The sequence below is a fragment of the Salvelinus sp. IW2-2015 genome, linkage group LG18 (assembly GCF_002910315.2).
Source record: "Salvelinus sp. IW2-2015 linkage group LG18, ASM291031v2, whole genome shotgun sequence".
Classification (NCBI taxonomy): Eukaryota; Metazoa; Chordata; class Actinopteri; order Salmoniformes; family Salmonidae; genus Salvelinus; species Salvelinus sp. IW2-2015.
The window spans coordinates 45,864,635-45,882,378 of NC_036858.1; the positions used below are offsets into that span (position 1 = coordinate 45,864,635).

Here is a 17,744-nt window from a genome sequence, read left to right on the forward strand (position 1 = left end):
CGTAGTTGTCATGTTGTGTTGCTCCCATGCTGTGTTGTCATGTTCTCCTGCCTTGTTATGCTGTTGTCTTAGGTCTCTCTTTATGTAGTGTTGTGTCTCTCTTGTTGTGATGTATGTTTTGTCCTATATTGATATTGTATTTTTTTAATCCCAGACCCCCGTCCCCGCAGGAGGCCTTTTGCATTTTGGTAGGCCGTCATTGTAAATAATAATTTGTTCTTAACTGACTTGCCTAGTTAAATAAATGTTACATAACAAATAAAAGTACAATACCTGTTGTTTCTTGAGCAGGATGTTGACGCTGGTCAGATCTTTGCCGTAGTCGTCTGATTGGATTTGTCCATCCACTCCCACCAGCCACTTGTCCAGGTCGGCACAGCTCTGGGTGAACAGCTCGGCCTTGTTGGCGTCAAACAGACACTTGGCCTTAGTCTGGGTGGTGGACTCAAGGTCATCCCACATCTTATGGAGTGCTGCCAGCTTTTCCTTCACCATGGCCTCGGTCTCCGGCTTCTCAGCTATCAGCTGCATCCCGTCCTGGGATTGGGTGGGAGAAAACCATGTTAGGACATTATGGCGATAAATAGATCTACAGTAATATCATTCAGAAAGGAATACACTGGAAATTCTTTCAATCTGACCTGAGCAATGTGACTCTGCCCACAATCACTCATGTATACAAGCATCAATACTGGACTTTCAAACTACTAGTTGTAGTCTGCAGAGCTATTGCGCTGATTCTGCTGAAAGCTTGTTTTGAAATTAATTCCACTGAACACGAATATAATAATAGCCAACGTGGTTGTTATGACTTAATCTCTCTGTATTTAGGACTAAAATATCCACAGGAGAGGGCTGTGCTCATCAGACTGGAGTGTTTTGGGGGGCATAAGCATCTTTACACAGGGGAAAAACACACCCACACACAGAGCTTAAGGGCCACGCGCACTCACGAAACATAAACAGGGAGAAGGCATGCAACGAAATTGTCAAAAAGATCAGACACCCATCATTTAGTCACTGACCTTCTCGATCTTGTCCAGCCACTCCTTGTTGGACTGCAGCTCGGCCATGAAGGCCTGGTGTTTGAGCCATTTGCTGTGGAGGTTCCTGGCTTCGTCGTACGACATGTCCTGAGCCGTGAGCATCTTCTCATTGATCCACAGGGACAGCTGCACACACCAGAGAGCCAATCAGTGAGACAGACGGACTTACACAGACTCATCCACACAACCACAGCTTGGCACCATCCACAAATACTATAAATTCCACCTACAGTACTGTACTCTATAGAGCTGGTGGGAGGAATCAGTGGGTGTTCGGGTTTCCTTGTGTGTGAATGAAGTGCGGGGGCAGCCCTAGCTGGCAGATATGGGTGTTGTGCAGTGGGGGGCTGGGGGGAGTAAGTGAGGGGTGTGTTGTAAGGGTTTGGTAGGGGGCAGGTGGCAGCTCACCTCTTGGCAGTCCTGAAGGAACTTCTGTAGGTCTCTGTTATCCTTCAGCTTACAGAGAAGCTCACTGGCCGCCAAGCGGTTCTTCTTATGTCTACACAAACAGAAGGACAGGGGTTAACACGTGATGGATTTAGCACAGAGGTGTACCGGCTCAGAAACATATTTTTTGTGTATTGGTAAGTGTATTGGTAATATTAACACCTAGACAAGTCCTATACATACAATTTATTATATGCATGTAAATCTTAATTTTATGCATGTAATTCAGTTTAATCTAAGCACATAATATCGCTGCCATAATTATCACTGGAGTAAAACACATTCACAAGATGGCTACCACAAAATCAGCCCCAGTTCTCCAAATACAGAATAAATCTAAATGTATAGCGCTTTTTACAAAGCATTCAATACCTCTCATCGATAGAGTCCACTTTCTCCTGGATGCGGTCAGCGTTGATGTTTTTGTCACTGACCAGCCTGCGTCCGGTGTCCACCACAGCATTGATCTTCTCCTCGTTGGCGTCCATGGTGGTCATGAAGTCCTCCTGCTTCTTAATGGCTCCCTCTGCCCCCTCCAGAGTCGTGGGCATCTCAGTATGGGCCAGCACATACTCCTGAGAGAGAGAGAGAGAGAGGAGGGCGAGAGGGAGGGAGAGAAGGAGAGGGTAGTAGAGGTGTTAGTGAGTGTGCCATTCGACACTTGATCAAGAACAAGCAGGTGACTCTCGTATACTGTAGCCTACTTGTAGCATAGTAACAGCTGACATGGTGTTTCTCTCAGAAATCCTTCCAGAGGACTGAGCCCACAGAGGGTGTGTGCGTCTGATTGGCTCTGATGTGAGCGGCATTGCTGAACAGGGCGGTGATGTCCAGTCAGACAATGATCTGACTAAGAGCCGTCTGCCTCTGTTAGCATCACACTAATAATGAGATCGGGGTTCAATCCCTCGGCTAGACCACACAGGAACGCACGCACACCCGGACACATGCGAACACACACACCCACTTTCTTTAACAATTTGCATGAGAAGGAGGACATTATTTCACCAAAGTTGAGTAAACTCCAACAGTGTAATGCATGTGACGCAATCACTAGTCGCAGTATAAATCAAATGCTATTGGTCACATACAGCAAATGTTATTGCGGGTGTAGCGAAATGCTTGTGTTCCTAGCTCCAACAGTGTAGTAGTATCTAACAACTCACAACAATACACAAAGTAAAAGAATGGAATAAAGAAATATGTAAATATTAGGACACGCAATGTCGGAGTGGCATTGACTAAAATACAGTATATACATATGTGAGATGAGTAAAGCAATATGTAAACATTATTAAAGTTACCAGTGATTCCATGTCTATGTATATAGGGCAACTAAGGTTCAGGGTTGAGTAGTCGGGTGGTAGCCGGCTAGTGATGGCTATTTAACAGTCTGATGGCCTTGAGATAGAAGCTGTTTTTCAGTCTCTCGTCCCAGCTTTGACGCACATGTACTGACCTCGCCTTCTGGATGATAGAGGGGTGAACAGGCCGTGGCTCGGGTGGTTGATGGCCTTGATGACCTTTTTGGCCTTCCTGTGACATCGGGTGCTGTAGGTGTCCTGGAGGGCAGGCAGGCAGTGTGCCCCCGGTGATGCGTTAGGCAGACCCTACCACCCTCTGGAGAGCCCTGCGGTAGCGTGCGGTGCAGTTGCCGTACCAGGCGGTGGGTAATACAGCCCGACAGGATGCTCTCAATTGTACATCTGTAAAAGTTTCTGAGGGTCTTAGGGGCCAAGCTTCACCACACTGTCTGTGTGGGTGGACCATTTCAGATCGTCAGTGATGTGTACGCCGAGGATCTTGAAGCTTTCTACCTTCTCTACTGCGGTCCCGTTAATGTGGATAGGGGCGTTTTGTTGACGTTGACGGAGAGGTTCATTTCCTGGCACCACTCCGCCAGGGCCCTCACCTCCTCTCTGTAGGCTGTCTCGTCTTTGTTGGTAATCAGGCCTACTATGGTTGTGTCGTCTGCAAACTTGATGATTGAGTTGGAGGCGTGCGTGGCCACGCAGTCATGGCTAAACAGGGAGTACAGGATGGGGCTGAGCCTGCACCCTTGTGGGGCCCCTGTGTTGAGGATGGAGTTTCCTACCTTCACCACCTTTAGGCAGCCCATCAGGAAGTCCAGGACCCAGTTGCACAGGGCGGGGTTCAGACTCAGGGCCCCGATCTTAATGATAAGCTTGGAGAGTACTACGGTGTTGAAGGCTGAGCTATAGTCAATGAACAGCATTCTGACATAGGTATTCCTCCTGTCCAGATGGGATAGGGCAGTTTTCAGTGCGATGGTGATTACATCATCTGTGGATCTATTGGGGCGGTAAGCAAATTGAAGTGGGTCTAGGGTGTCAGGTAAGGTGGAGGTGATATGATCCTTGACTAGCCTCTCAAAGCACTTTATGATGACAGAAGTGAGTGCTACGGGGCGACAGTCATTTAGTTCAGTTACCTTTGCTTTCTTGCGTACAGGAACAATGGTAGACATCGTGAACAAGTGGGGACAGCAGACTGGGATAGGGAGAGATTGAATATGTCTGTAAACCCTCTAGCCAGCTGGTCTGCGCATGCTCTGAGGACGCAGCTAGGGATGCCGTCTGGGCCGGCAGCTTTGCGAGGGTTAAAACGCTTAAATGTCTTACTCACGCCGACCACAGAGAACGAGAGCCCACAGTCCTTGGAAGCGGGCCGCATCGGTGGCACTGTGTTATCCTCAAAACGGGCGAAGAAGGTGTTTAGCTTGTCCGGAAGCAAGACGCCGGTGTCCGCGACGTGCCTGGTTTTCCCTTTGTAGTCCGTGATTGTCTGTAGATCCTGCCATATAAGTCTCGTATCTGAGCCGTTGAATTGCAACTTCACTTTGTCTTTATACTGACATTTTGTCTGTTTGATTGCCTTACGTGAATAACTACACTGTTTGTATTCAACCATATTCCCAGTCACCTTGCCAGGGTTAAATGTGGTGGTACGTGCTTTCAGAAGTCGCCTTGGACACTGTGCCACCCAGTCTATCCGACATATTATTTTGCTTAGTTCTCACTAACATGTGTGTGAGCCAAATGGAGTCTGTACTGTGTAATGTAATGTGATGTTACCTGGTTGTTGAGGAAGGCTTCAGCCTGCTTGGTATCCCTGAGGAACAGCTGGTGGGCATGGGACTGGGACAGCAGGTTCTGACGGTTCTCCCACATCTTGTGCAGCTCGTTCCAGCCTGTGTCCAGGGCCTGCAGCCTCTGCCTTAGGAACATGTACTGGGCGTCCGTCTGGCCCTGGGTCACCATTTCCCCCATGTCCCTCATCTTCTGGTAGTCCACTTCATAGTTTCGGATCTCGTTCTTGATGCCCTCGTGCTGCGCCAGCAGCTTTTCGGCCTCCGTCAGTGTGTTGGGCATGTCTTCTGAAGCGATGGCCGTCTGTGTCTTGGACAGCCATGACTGGAAGTCATCCAGCTCCCGGAGGAACTGCTGCAGCTTGCTTGCCTCGCCCAGGGACTCCTCACGGTTCTTCAGGGTGCCCTTCATCTCATCCCACACTCCTGTGATCTCCCCCAGACGACCCATGATGCCCTGGGCCTGGTCAGGGTGCTCGGCTGCAAGGCGCTCCCCCTCCTTCCCCAGTTCTCCTAGCTTGTCCTCGATGGCGGTCAGGTCACGCTCCATGCCGGTGAGTTTGCGCTGCAGGGCCATGACCCCAGCCAGGTCATTGCCCAGCTCCTGGGTGGACTCGATCACCTTGGTCTTCTCGCGGATCCACGACTTGGTCTCGTTACACTCCAGGTGGTAGTTCTGTACACCCAGAGCTGAGTTGAGGGAGTCTTTCTTCAGGTCAACTAGGTCACGGAACTGGCTCCATCTAGAGAGATGTAGAAACACACACACAGTCAGGGAACAGTACTTTCCCACTAGAGGTTATTAACTGAGGTTAACTGTAGTTGTTGTTGAGGTTGATGTAGGGTGTTACTATACCTGGTGTTGAGTTTGTCCTGTTGGGCTTTGATCTCCTTTTCACTGGGGTGACCACTGTGGATGAGTTGCCTAGCAATCTGGTTCACCACGGCAACGCGGGAGGCTTGGCTGTTCATCTCTGGCTCCAGACTTTCAAACCTGCGAGGGAAGAGGGGGTAGAAAAGGGGAAGGAAGAGGAGGGGGAGGAATAGAGGGAGGGGGAGGGGGAGGATGATGGTGTAGAGAGGGGGAGTTAGAGAGGGAGAGGTAGAGGAGTAAGGGTAGAAACGGTAGAGGTGGTAGAGGGAATGAGTGTACTGTACATAAACATATGGAAACAATGTAATCTTAATGTAAATCTCGTTAACATGCTTTGTTTCCAGCTGAACTGTAATGTCATGTTCCAGTTGCCAGTATATCACACAGAAGCAAAGCCAATGAAACAGGAGTCTGGGAATGATTCCATGCGGCGCATTGTGAGTAAACAGTGTGGAGGGGGAGAGATCATTTCAGAGCAAAGACACACGTTAGAGTAAACAAGCCATTGAACCGCTGTCCAAAACACTTAGCAAACTGAGGACAAGTGCCTGTTTCTTCTCAGTGTGGGAAGACTTTAGAATGATTGGCTTTAAAACATTGTGGGCTCTGTTGTTAAGTGGAAAGTGAATTATAGGAGTCTAGTTCCCACACATTACACTAGCGGCCCACCCGTGCTTGCATAAAAAGTGTTAGTTTCACACATCCCTTTCACTGTGCTACATTCCAATGGCCAATCAAACCGCCGGGAGACCATTCATTTCATTCTAGCTGTGACAAACATACAAAGTTACTGCAAACATGATGGGAAATATTCTTACAACTCCTTTCCTTTTCAAAGTGGTTTCACTGAGGGAGTTATATGTCTACACAGTCTGCCTCAAGAGAATGGGTTGTCCTGAAATGATAACAGCAAATCTCCAAATATATCAACAGACATAATGCATCTGGACTGAATAAGCATGGTTAGGCTGAGTGTCTTTACCTGTGCTGAACCACTTCCAGATCCTCCAGTTTCTCTGGTATCTCCATACTGTTGAGCCACTGCTCCTTCTCATCGATCCACACCTCACAGGCGTCCGCCTCGCTGAACATCTTGTAGAGGGCCAGGGCATCCTGTAGGGCCTGCTTCCTCAGCCGGGTCAGCTCAGCCACCTCCTTATAGCGCTCCTCGATGCCTGACAGGCGCCCCTGCACCTCCTCTGAGCCAGTCTGTTCCCCGGGCAGGGTTTTGGACTGCTCGTGCAGGGCGTCGATGACAGGTCGGTAGCCGGCGATCTCCTCGGCCACATCCTTGTGCTTCTTGACCAGGGCCTGGGTGGAGAACTCGTCGTGGCCCACGTCGGCACTGGACACAATGCGGAGAACATCCAGCATCCAGGCGTCGATGTCGTCGGCGTCAGCTTGGAACTGGTGCAGGTTGCAGGCCTCCTCCAGCCGGGCCTTCCTAACGGCAGATAGCCTCTCCAAGGCCGCCCACTGCTCCTGGATGTCTTGGATGCGCTCACGGATCTTGTCGGCTCCGAAGTGGTCTGCGGCCACCAGCTCCTCTCCCTGTTTGATGGTCTGYTGCARGTGGCCRGCGCGRCCGMTCATCTCRTCCTCGAAGGCGCGRTGCTGGCTCAGCAGRCGCACGGYGCCCGTCAGRTCCTTRCCRCAGTCCTCCGAGGACAGGATYTGYTCYTTCTCMCGGATCCAGCCCTCCTCCTCGGCCATCTCCCAGAAGAACTTCCAGAGGCGGCGGGACTCCTCCAGGCGGGCGCAGCGCTCGGCGGCCAGCTGGCTCAGCTCTGCGTAACAGAACTCCATGTGGGCCACTCGGTCCCGGATCACCTGGGGGTCACAGGGCTTGTAGCCTAAAGAGGGGACAGGAACACATCACAATTAGCGGACTTGTATCATTTAAACTGAGAATACAGGCTTTAACTGACAAAGATCAAGGACTTATTTTGCTGACAGGTGGCAGCATTGGCTTGGAATTTACAACAGGCTATACCCTTTCAGGATACAATTAATCTCACATCTCTTTAATAGCCTACAGGTATCACCCACAGAGAGAGCATAATCACCTACCACCCAAAACCGACTGTAATCCCAGAACATGTTACTCACCCTCTGCATCAATGGCGAACTTCTGAGCGTTGTTGTTGACGGCTTTGACGCGGTCGGCCTGGATGGCAATATCAGCCTCCACCAGAGTGTGCTTCTGCAGCAGGTCCTCCACTCCCAGCAGGTGTTTCCCATAGTCCTGAGACAGCAGCAGCATCTGAAGATACAGGACACATCTCCAGGGTCAGGAAGGCCACAGGTCACTGGGGTCAATAGTGGGTAATGTAACTAAGAAATAGGCAATAGCTCTTACATCACAAATATGTGACTGAGTAAGCTACTGTATCAAGACAATTCTTACCCCACCATCCAAACAAAGTCCCCAATCTATCCCTCCATCATCATCACCAACATCAGCTTCCTCACCTTCATCTCATCCATCCAGTCCATGATATAAAGCATCTCCTGGAAGACCCTCTGCAGGCCCAGGTTCATCTCCAGCCGGATGCGCCGGGCCTTCAGAAGCTCCAACAGGTACTCCCACAGACGCAGCACGTTGTCCTTCCTCGCTGTCACACGCTTGATGTCATGATAGTTCTCTGCCTCCAGCTCCTTGGCCACGGAGAGCACTGCCTGCACACGCTCCTCGTAGGCGCCGATGTCCGTCTCGATGGCCTCGTGCTTCTTGGTGGCGGCCTCCACCGCCTGCAGATCGAAGCCAAAGTTGTCCTGAGGGAGGGCGGAAGAGGGCGAGAGAAAGAAGGAGTGAGGAGAGTTACAGGTTTGTATCTAACTGCTAAGCAGTGGCATAATCTCCATCCAGTAGTTTATGTTTTTAGAACTAGCAGGGATATTAAATGGGTCAAGATCATGAGGATGAATCAGGGGAGTAAATGACTTCATTGTACATTACTCTGTATGACCACAAGGGTATGCTATGAACCAATAGAGTTAATGTAGACAATACAGTAGGAGTGGCGTCATTGTTAGTGTGTACCAATAGTGTGTGTGTATCAATGAGCGTGCGGCATTAGTATTTTCATGAGTGTATGTGTGTGTGTTACCTGTGAGACGAGCCGTTGGTTCTCACTCAGCCAGGTCTCTCTCATGGCGGCTTTGCGGTCAAAGCGGCGGGCCAGCTGCTCCAGTTTCTCCTGACGAATCAGCTCCGTCCTTAGCGCCAGCTCCCTCTCATGCTCTGACTTCTCCAGCCTCTCCCAGGCCTGACACACACGCACACACACATACGATCGAGTAACGGTCACACAGGTGCGCCGTACAGAACTCTATGGACCTAATACATCTACTGTACTAAACCTGTTTTAACTTGTCTTATGGTCTTACCACACCGTCAAACAACTAAACCCACCTAGCAACTGCACCAACTAAATCCACCTAGCAACTAAATCCATCTAGCACAAAGCAAAGTAAATCTTCCTGTCATCAACTATACCAAACTTACAGAAACCATGTCTATCTATTAAATCTATTTTAACCCACTGTCGATCAGCTTACCGCCCTTAAACTGTCTATGAATCACCTTAATCAATACTAATTGAGGACAACACATAATGGGTTTCTGAGTGTATGTTTCGAGATAAGATGTTCTTTAAAGAGCAATAGGTCTCACCTTGTTGATGTCTGAGATGAGTTTTCCATCCCGCGGGATGTAGACCTTCTGATTGTTGGCCCTCATCTTGCTCTGGATGGTGAAGAGGAGAACCTCCAGGTTGCCTTTCTCAGTGAACCTGACAGAAACACAAACTATTTTAATGTTGAGCGTAAACCTTACAGAGGAGAGACTGAGTGGAATTTGGCTAATCTCCCTAATGGCTGGTGGCTTTTTGACTTTTGCGTTGAGCTATCCAGCTCCATCTGTCAACATAAAGATCAGCATTATTTTTTCTGCCCGTAGTCCACAGAGGGAGAGGTATTTTGTCAGCAGTAGGGGTGACATTGTTGCCTCTGTGGAAATGGTGTCAGAGTCCATTTCAACAGGCTGAAACATCTGTCTAAGCAAGCTTTACTTTTAGCCACTTCTCAGAATTAAAAAATGTAATTCTGAAAATAAAGCTCTGAATCTGATACAACTGTATATCAGTAATAGGGTACATATCTAGAATCCCTGACAGTTTCAGTTTAGTCCTTGGTGAGTCAATTCTGGGAATTTATACTGTAATGTTACAGTAAATTACAAGCTGCTGTGTGGAAAATAGGTGGAGGATATGGTGTAAGACTTTTTAATTCCGCCATGTAAGTGTGTGTCTGTGTGAGACTCACTTGGGCGGCTTCTCGACGGTACGGTAGGTGTTGAAGGCCTGGAGCTGTTGCTGCACCCCCACTAGGGAGTTGGCAAACCTGCGGTTGTTGAGGATGATGATGGTCTGTTCAATCCATTCCAGGAGGTCAGAGGCCAGACTCTCATATTTCTGAATCATGTTATCGGTCTCAATGGCATTGTCCAGCACCTGGGAGAGGAAGGTGGTGAATCAGTATAACAGTACATACATTATATACTGATTACAGCTACATCGGTGAGAAAGTTCAAATATAAGGCCTTGTCATCAAGTAAATGGAATGATTGTGCTTGGAGAAGTACAGGACAAGATACTTTGTTCTCTTGTGATCCAGGTTGTGGAAGATGCGAACTCTGACCCCTCACCTTCCCAATCCGTTTGCCCTCCACCTTCAGGGCCTTCATCTTGGAGAAGTAGTGGTAGTAGGTCACAACATAGGTGATGATGGACTTCTCATCAGGGTGGTCCACGCTGATATCTGTAGAGGTAACAAACACACGCACATACACGCACACACACACACACAATAAGAGTCAGACATAAATGGCTTTGACTGCCCCATGTTTCCCTAATCTACAGACATCAACAGAGGGCTTGGCTTCCGCGCTGCTCTGCTGAGAAAAATTGAATTTATTTGAGGGAAAATTGATTTAGTAGCTATGTTTAGACGGAGGCGGTCGGGGTAGAGGGGCTGCTATGCTCGGAAGCGTTCTCATGCCTGCGTCTCTTTGTTCCCCATACTGCAGACCTCTGAGAAACAAGCTGAGATCTCAGAACCACCGCTTACTAAATATGTAACACAGCCATTACTCTGCCACGCTTAAAAAGAAAGAGCTCCAGCGGTGAACATTGCCTTTGTTTGTACCTGTCACCCTCCTATAATGGGTGTATCATCCACCCGTTGAACTACATTAAAGACGCGACCCAGAAGTAGCGGCCTGTCAAACTACACATGATGTGGTTTCTGTAAGTGTTGTACAGTAGTAACAGTTGTCAGGTTTCCATGTATTCATACCGGGATAATATGGCATTTTTTAAGGGCATAACTGGGTGTCAGGTGAAAATGTCTGGGTATAAATATACTGTCATAATGGCATATAACACTGGCAGATGCAGGGCTAGAGTACAGTATGCTTCAGCAGTGTAAGCACCTCCTCCACCCTCCTACTGTCCTGTACACTGTATGTGTTGTTTTCACCAGACTATGGAATTCCATGACTATGTAAAACAGTACAGAGTCATGCGCCGATGAGTATATTCAGAGTGTGTAATGCAAATGAAGTATGTGTGTGTGTTCATGTTTCCATGCGTGTGCACTTGTGTGTTTGCATGCGTGTACTCTGTACTAACCCTCTACGTCCAGTAGCTTGTGGAGGCCCAGGTGTTGCTCTGCCAGGTTGAAGGCATTCTGCAGGTTGTGGTGGGCATTTGACTTTTTCAGCTTGTCAAAGTCTATCAGGTCAGGTCTGTGTTTGTGGAGGATGGCGTTGAAAGCCATGCCATCCCTCCAGCTGGTGCTGAAGTTGTGAATGTTTACGTTGGGGTATCTGGAAAACAGACAGAACACATAGGTTAGGGAAATAGAGCTCACCAGCTTGAAGTCCTAAAAAACCTAAATGAGTTACCTCTGGTTCGTTCAGACATTTCTATGGGGGCAAAGAATAGAGTTCTGGGATAAAAAATAAGGTCTGAGGTTAACACAGATTTAGGAGATCTTATACATTTTGTTCTATGAGATAATATCAGCCAGTTAACATGACCTTATGAATTATGAGGACTTTTGTGCTTTGTGATTTTTTTATTTATTACATAAATGCTTCAAAATTCACAAAATGTTACATTAGCAGATCTCATTGAAGAAAACATATACACTGAACAAAAACATAAATGCACCATGTAAAGTGTTGGTCCCATGCTTTATGAGCTGAAATAAAAGATCCCAGAAATTGTCCACATGCACAAAAATATTATTTGTCAAAACATTTCTGCACAAATTTGTTTACATCCCTGTTAATGAGCACTTCTCCTTTGCCAAGATAATCCATCCACCTGACAGGTGTGGCATATCATGAAGTGAATTAAACAGCATGATCCTTACACAGGTGCACCTTGTGCTGGGGACAATAAAAGCCCACTCTAAAATGTGCAGTTTGTCAAAACACAATACCACAGATGTCTCAAGTTGAGGGAGCATGCAATTGGCATGCTGACTGCAGGAATGTCCACCAAAGCTGTTGCCAGAGAATTGAATGTTTGTTTCTCTACAATAAGTCGCCTCCAACGTCCTTTTAAAGAATTTTGCAGTATGTTCTACTGACTTCACAACCACAGACCACGTGTAACCACGCCAGCCCAGGACCTCCACATCCGGCTTCTTCAGATGTGGGATCATCTGATAGGGTGCTGAGGAGTATTACTGTCTGTAATAAAGCCCTTTTGTGGGGAAAAACTCATTCTGATTGGCTGGGCCTGGCTCCCCAGTGGGTGGCCTATGCCCTCCCAGGCACACTTGTGGCTGCACCTCTGCCCAGACATGTGAAATCTATAGATTAGGGCCTAATTTATTAATTAATTTCCTTAAATGAACTGTAACTCAGTATAATCTTTGAAATTGTTGCATGTTGCATAAATATTTTTTGTTCAGTATAATATCTCCTAAGTCTGTGTTTATCACAGACCTTACTTTCGCATTTATCCAAAAACTCTACAGAAACTCCATGCATTTGCCCATAGACTTTGGGCAACAAGCCATGATGGAGTTAGTGCCAACAAAAAGTAGCCATTACTATTGCTCTCTATGTTGCTTGTGTATGAGCCTACTGTTGACTCAACGACAAACTCACATTGTCCGTCAACATAAGTCTTTTTTTTTTTTTTTTTTTTTGCATTTTCCAATTAACAACATTCAAGACAAAGTGAAAATATTAGACAACAATAGGACAAGTGACAGAACAGATGAGCGTAACAGAGAAAGTAAAAATCAACAAATCATAATTATATATACCAACATACAATAAAAATAATATAATGAGACATTGGATCATATGGTCACCTGCCGTAGGCTACATATATACATTCGTGTGAAACATATATAAGGATAATATAGAATCATTCAATGTGATGTGGGGGAGATTCTCCATATAGTCAATAAAAAGGTTGCCAAATTCTGTAAAATGTATTTAACTTATTCCTCAAGCGGTAAGTAATTTTTCTCCAGTGGGATAACAACTATTAACTTCTGATAGCCACATTGCAACTGGCAGGGGGGAATCAATTTCCATTTCAAGGCGATACATTTTTTGGCAATCGCTAGCAATATTTCTGTTAGCTTTATAGCATGGCTTTGCTAAGATTGGTGTTAGTAAAGTTGCCCAGTAGACAGACCTCCGGGTCTAAAGGAATGCAACCCATGAATTGAGGATAGGTATCGCATACCCCCTGCCAGAAACCGTGTATGTTTTGAACACTGCCATGTGGAATGGAGGAATGTTCCTTCATCTGAGCACAATCTAAAACATAGGGAGAGATATCAGGGTTGAACTTGTGCAGTCTAGATGGTGATATAGAGCTGATGGAGGAAATTAAACTGGATCAGTCTGTATCTGGAGTTCAATGTGGATGTAACGCCATCCCTGCATAGGTCACTCCATAGACCTCATCAAGATCAATACCCAGATCTTTTTCCCATCTAAGTCGGGTTTATCTAGCCCAGGAAGTGTTAGTCCTGACATAAGAGCATCGTAAACACGGGAAATGGTCTTGAACAGTGGTTGGTCTGCGGGCAGAGTTGTTCAATAGGTGACATCTTAGGTAGGTTCCATTGTCCCTTGAGCGACACCCTAATTAAAGTTTCGTAGTTGTAGGTAGCTAAAGAAGTCCCTGTTAGACAAGTGGTATTTCTGTTTCAGCTGATCAAAAGACATAAAGAACTCCCTCCTCGTAACAATGTTCAGAAGAGTATCCCTTATCAGACCATGGTCTAAAGTTACTATTCTGGAAAAACATAGGAATCAATCTATTGTTCCATAAAGGGGTTTTAGGGGAAAGGAATCCCCCTCGTCCGAAAGCTCTTGCAGTTTGCACCATGCCAAGGACAGATGTATGATTAAAGGGTTGTCTGTGATGGTTTTATAGATTTTCTGTCCCATTTGTAAACAATTTTGCCCAGTGTCATCATTTACTCAAGCTTTTCAATGTTCAACCATGAGGGAGAGGACCCTTATCAAACCTCTGAGCCAGAAACCTAGACTGTGCTGCCCAGTAGTACATTCTAAAATTGGGGAGGTTTAAGCCCCCTTGACTGTAATCCAGGGTCAGTTTGTCCAGGCCAACCCTAGGGGTTTTGCCGTGCCAGATAAACCGTCTGGTCATCTTGTCGAGAGAGGAAAAGAATGCTGCGGGGACAGGGATAGGGAGAGATTGAAACAGATATAGAAATCTGGGCAGGACATTCATTTTAATTACATTGATTCTACCCAGTAGAGTGAGAGGTAATCCATCCATTTACAAAGGTCACCCTCCACCTTTTGCAACAACTGGCCAGGTGAGTTTATAGAGGTTGTTCAGGTTACCATCCACCATTATGCCAAATATGTGAAGCCATAGGCGACCATCTAAAAGGAAAACTTGTGCTTGATGGTATGATGGTCAAAGACAGAAACGGTAAGATTTCGCTTTTATCTAAATTGACCTTATACCAGAGAAAGAACTATAACACTGTAGTAGGATCGCAAGTGAGAGAGGAATGTTCTGGGTTTGTTAGAAATAAGATAAGGTCGTCCGCAAAGAGTGATAAATGGGTATGGGGCCCACTCAAAGCCATGTATGTCGGCACGTTCTAATAGCCTCAGCCAACTATGCGTGATGGCGAGGGCAAGAGGTGGGGCTAATGGGAACCTTGTCTGTTCCCCCTATAGAGAGGGAAAGAGGAGGAAGTAATCCGTTGGTAGCAATCCTAGCTTTAGGAGATTTGTAGAGTGATTTTATCAAATTTACAAACACGGTACCTAAACCAAACTTTTCCAAGACGCGAAGAAGGTATGGCCATTCAACCCTATCAAAGGCCTTTCAGCATCGAGGGAGACTGCGACACTAGGTATTTTGTTTTTGTTAGCAAGGTGAATTATATCAAAGAACCTTCTGAGATTATTGGAGGACATCTATTAATTATGAAGCCAGTCTGATCTGGGTTGACCAACAGGGGAAGACATGACTCCAGTCTCTTAGAAAGCATCTTGGTGACCAGTTTACATCTGTGTTAAGGAGAGAGATTGGTCTATATGAGGCGGACTTTAGTGGATTTTCCTTTTTGTGGATTACAGTAATCACTGCTTGAGAGAAAGACTATGGAAAGTAGTTGTCTTCCTGGCTTTTTTAAGTACCTCCATAAGGTAGGGACCAACAGCTCCCTAAATTATTTATAGAACTCTGGAGGGAACCATCCTCCCCAGGAGATTTATTAGAAGGTAAGGATTTAATGGCCTCCAACAGTTCAGGAACTGAGAAGTGTTCACTCAGGCGCTCGCTGTCTTCCCTGACAGGCATGGGAGGTTGAGAGAGGAGAGAAAGGAGTCGATCTCTGATAGATCATCGCTTGATTGGGAAGTGTAGAGGTCTTCATAGTATTTCTTAAAAAGTATTATTAATTTCAGTAGGGTCGAAGAGATCTCATTAGTAAGAGTTTCTATAGCATTAATTGTCCTCTTACTTTCCTCTGCTTTCAGTTGCCATGCCAATACTTTGTGAGCTTTCTCTCCAAGCTCGTAATAACGCTGTTTTGATTTAGTGATGGCCCTCTCCACTTGATATGTGTTCGATGATTATTATTTCAGTTTTTTATTTACCAAAAGCCTGTATAGATCTTTAGTCGGCCTCTTGGTATGTTTCTCTAGTCTGAGATTTCAGATTCAAGGGCACTCAGTTCCGCACCGTGTTTTCTCTTCAGCCCTTTAGTATAGGAAATGATCTGTCCCCTCAGATAGGCCTTCAATGTGTCCCAAAGAATGAAACTGTCAGGAGCGGAGGGTTTGTTTGTCAAAGTGAAAAATATTGATCTGCTCTTTGATGAATGCAAAAATTCAGGTTGCTTTAGGAGTGTAGAATTTAGTCTCCATCTATATGCTCCACTTTACCTTGTGTAGGAATGGAGATTGATAATACCAGGGGAGAATGGTCACTAAGCAATTGGGGAGATACTCGACATCTAACACTCTATGAAACATGTTGTGTCGATATTAAAAAGTTATCATGCGTGTGTGTGTCTTGTGTGGGTGTGAATAAAAAGAGTAGTCCCTATCTTGTGGGTGCAACTGTCTCCAGATGTCTAGTAAATTGAGATCTTTCATGAATGACATGGGTAGCTTGCTGGCTTTGTAAGAAGTGGGGTTTATCAGAGGACCTATCAAGAACTGTATCAAACAAAAATTAAAATCTCTCCAACCAGTAACCATCCTGGTGGTGCTTGAGCAACCTGAAGGAAGACATTCTGAATAAACATATGGTCATCAAAGTAGGAGCATAGATATTCAAAGGGTCCAAGACTCTGAAAACATATGCCCCTGCACCAAAACAAACCTGCCAGAGGGATCAGAGATGGTGTTGTTGACGCAGAAGGGATGTGTCTACTTATCAAAATTGCAGTTCTCTTGCTTTTGAGTTAAAGAGGACGCAAAAACTTGTCCTACCCATTCCCTCTTCAATTTCTTGTGTTCACTGGCTGTAAGATGTGTTTCTTGTAAAAACACAATGTCAGCCTTTAATTCTTAAGGTATGTATAGACTCTCTTCCTTTTAATCGGGCTGTTAAGACCTTTTACGTTGAATGTGACATATTTTAGTGGATTAAGCATAGTTGGGTTTCAAATATGTAACTGAATGGAAATCTATCATATGTAGATAGTTAGGAAATGTTTTCAACTTTGGTTTGAACACAGAAGTGACCTATGTGTCTCTTTAGGAAGGAAACAATAACATAGAAAAAAGGAAAAAAAATAAAGAATCCCACCACCCCGATTGTTAGACTAAAACCACAATCCAACAATCAAACATGAATACACTTGTAGATACGTTGCTGCTCGCTTTCCATCTTGCTCTTACTAGCTAAACCTTGCGTAAACTAAAACCTGCGAGCTCTCTAAATTGAAAACAAACGTTGTGAATAGACATTTTTATGGCTGAATATTAACTGCCACTGTAGGGCTGCTTGAGTCTCTTTTCGAAAGATTAACATAAATGAGGGGGAAAGCAGTGGGCCTAAACCCACTTATTTGCTTCGCCCAGTGATATGGACTAAACCAAAATATACTCTCCTGTAGATGTAATAGAACTCACCCCGGAAAGATACGGTTAGTTGAAAATGTACAAAWCAATTATAGCGACCGGAGGATATCAGCGGTTCAGTCCGGATAAGAGAAAACAAACAAACTGCCCCAAAGAGACCGTCCTGGCTCAGACGTTGCTCAGTTCTTTGAGAAAAGTGTACACTTCTCCCGGTGTGTTGAAGAGATGGCTTCGGCCTTTGTACTGAACTTTCATCCGCGCAGGGTGGATGAGGTAGCCGATGATGTTCTWCTCCTTCAGTGCTTTGGCGGCAGGTCTGAACTGCTTGCGACGTCTTGCGAGATCCGCGCTCATATCCGGGAAAAGGCTGACCCTCTTGCCATCAATGGTTATGTCCCCTTTGGCTCTTGCGAGTTGCAGTACCTTCTCTCTGTCTTGGAAACGGAGGAACCTGATCAGGACGGCCCGTGGGGGCTCATCTGGCCGGGGTTTCGGCGCTGATGTTCTGTGGGCGCGTTCGATTTCCAGTGGCTTGGTGAAGTTGATTGTGCCTAGGACATYCGGGATCCATTGAGTGAAAAAACGGACCGGGTCACGGCCCTCGCTGTCCTCTTTCAATCCAACCACACGGATATTACTCCGTCTGCT

The 17,744-nt window shown here is 46.1% G+C and overlaps 1 protein-coding gene across 2 annotated transcripts in view; it reads right to left on the reverse strand.

The window, feature by feature from the left end:
* LOC111978290 (spectrin beta chain, non-erythrocytic 1) overlaps window positions 1-17,744 on the reverse strand; it is a 125,490-nt gene that overhangs the window by 18,973 nt on the left and 88,773 nt on the right. For both annotated transcript variants that reach the window (XM_024008268.2, XM_024008267.2), the window contains 14 exons: window positions 11,170-11,366; window positions 10,185-10,297; window positions 9,803-9,990; window positions 9,153-9,270; window positions 8,587-8,745; window positions 7,949-8,251; window positions 7,586-7,739; window positions 6,459-7,329; window positions 5,459-5,596; window positions 4,589-5,345; window positions 1,866-2,068; window positions 1,455-1,545; window positions 1,026-1,172; window positions 274-537 (listed from right to left, as the gene is read on the reverse strand). In XM_024008268.2, the coding sequence (XP_023864036.1) occupies window positions 274-537; window positions 1,026-1,172; window positions 1,455-1,545; window positions 1,866-2,068; window positions 4,589-5,345; window positions 5,459-5,596; window positions 6,459-7,329; window positions 7,586-7,739; window positions 7,949-8,251; window positions 8,587-8,745; window positions 9,153-9,270; window positions 9,803-9,990; window positions 10,185-10,297; window positions 11,170-11,366 (3,703 nt within the window). The remainder of the gene's footprint in view (window positions 1-273; window positions 538-1,025; window positions 1,173-1,454; window positions 1,546-1,865; window positions 2,069-4,588; window positions 5,346-5,458; window positions 5,597-6,458; window positions 7,330-7,585; window positions 7,740-7,948; window positions 8,252-8,586; window positions 8,746-9,152; window positions 9,271-9,802; window positions 9,991-10,184; window positions 10,298-11,169; window positions 11,367-17,744) is intronic.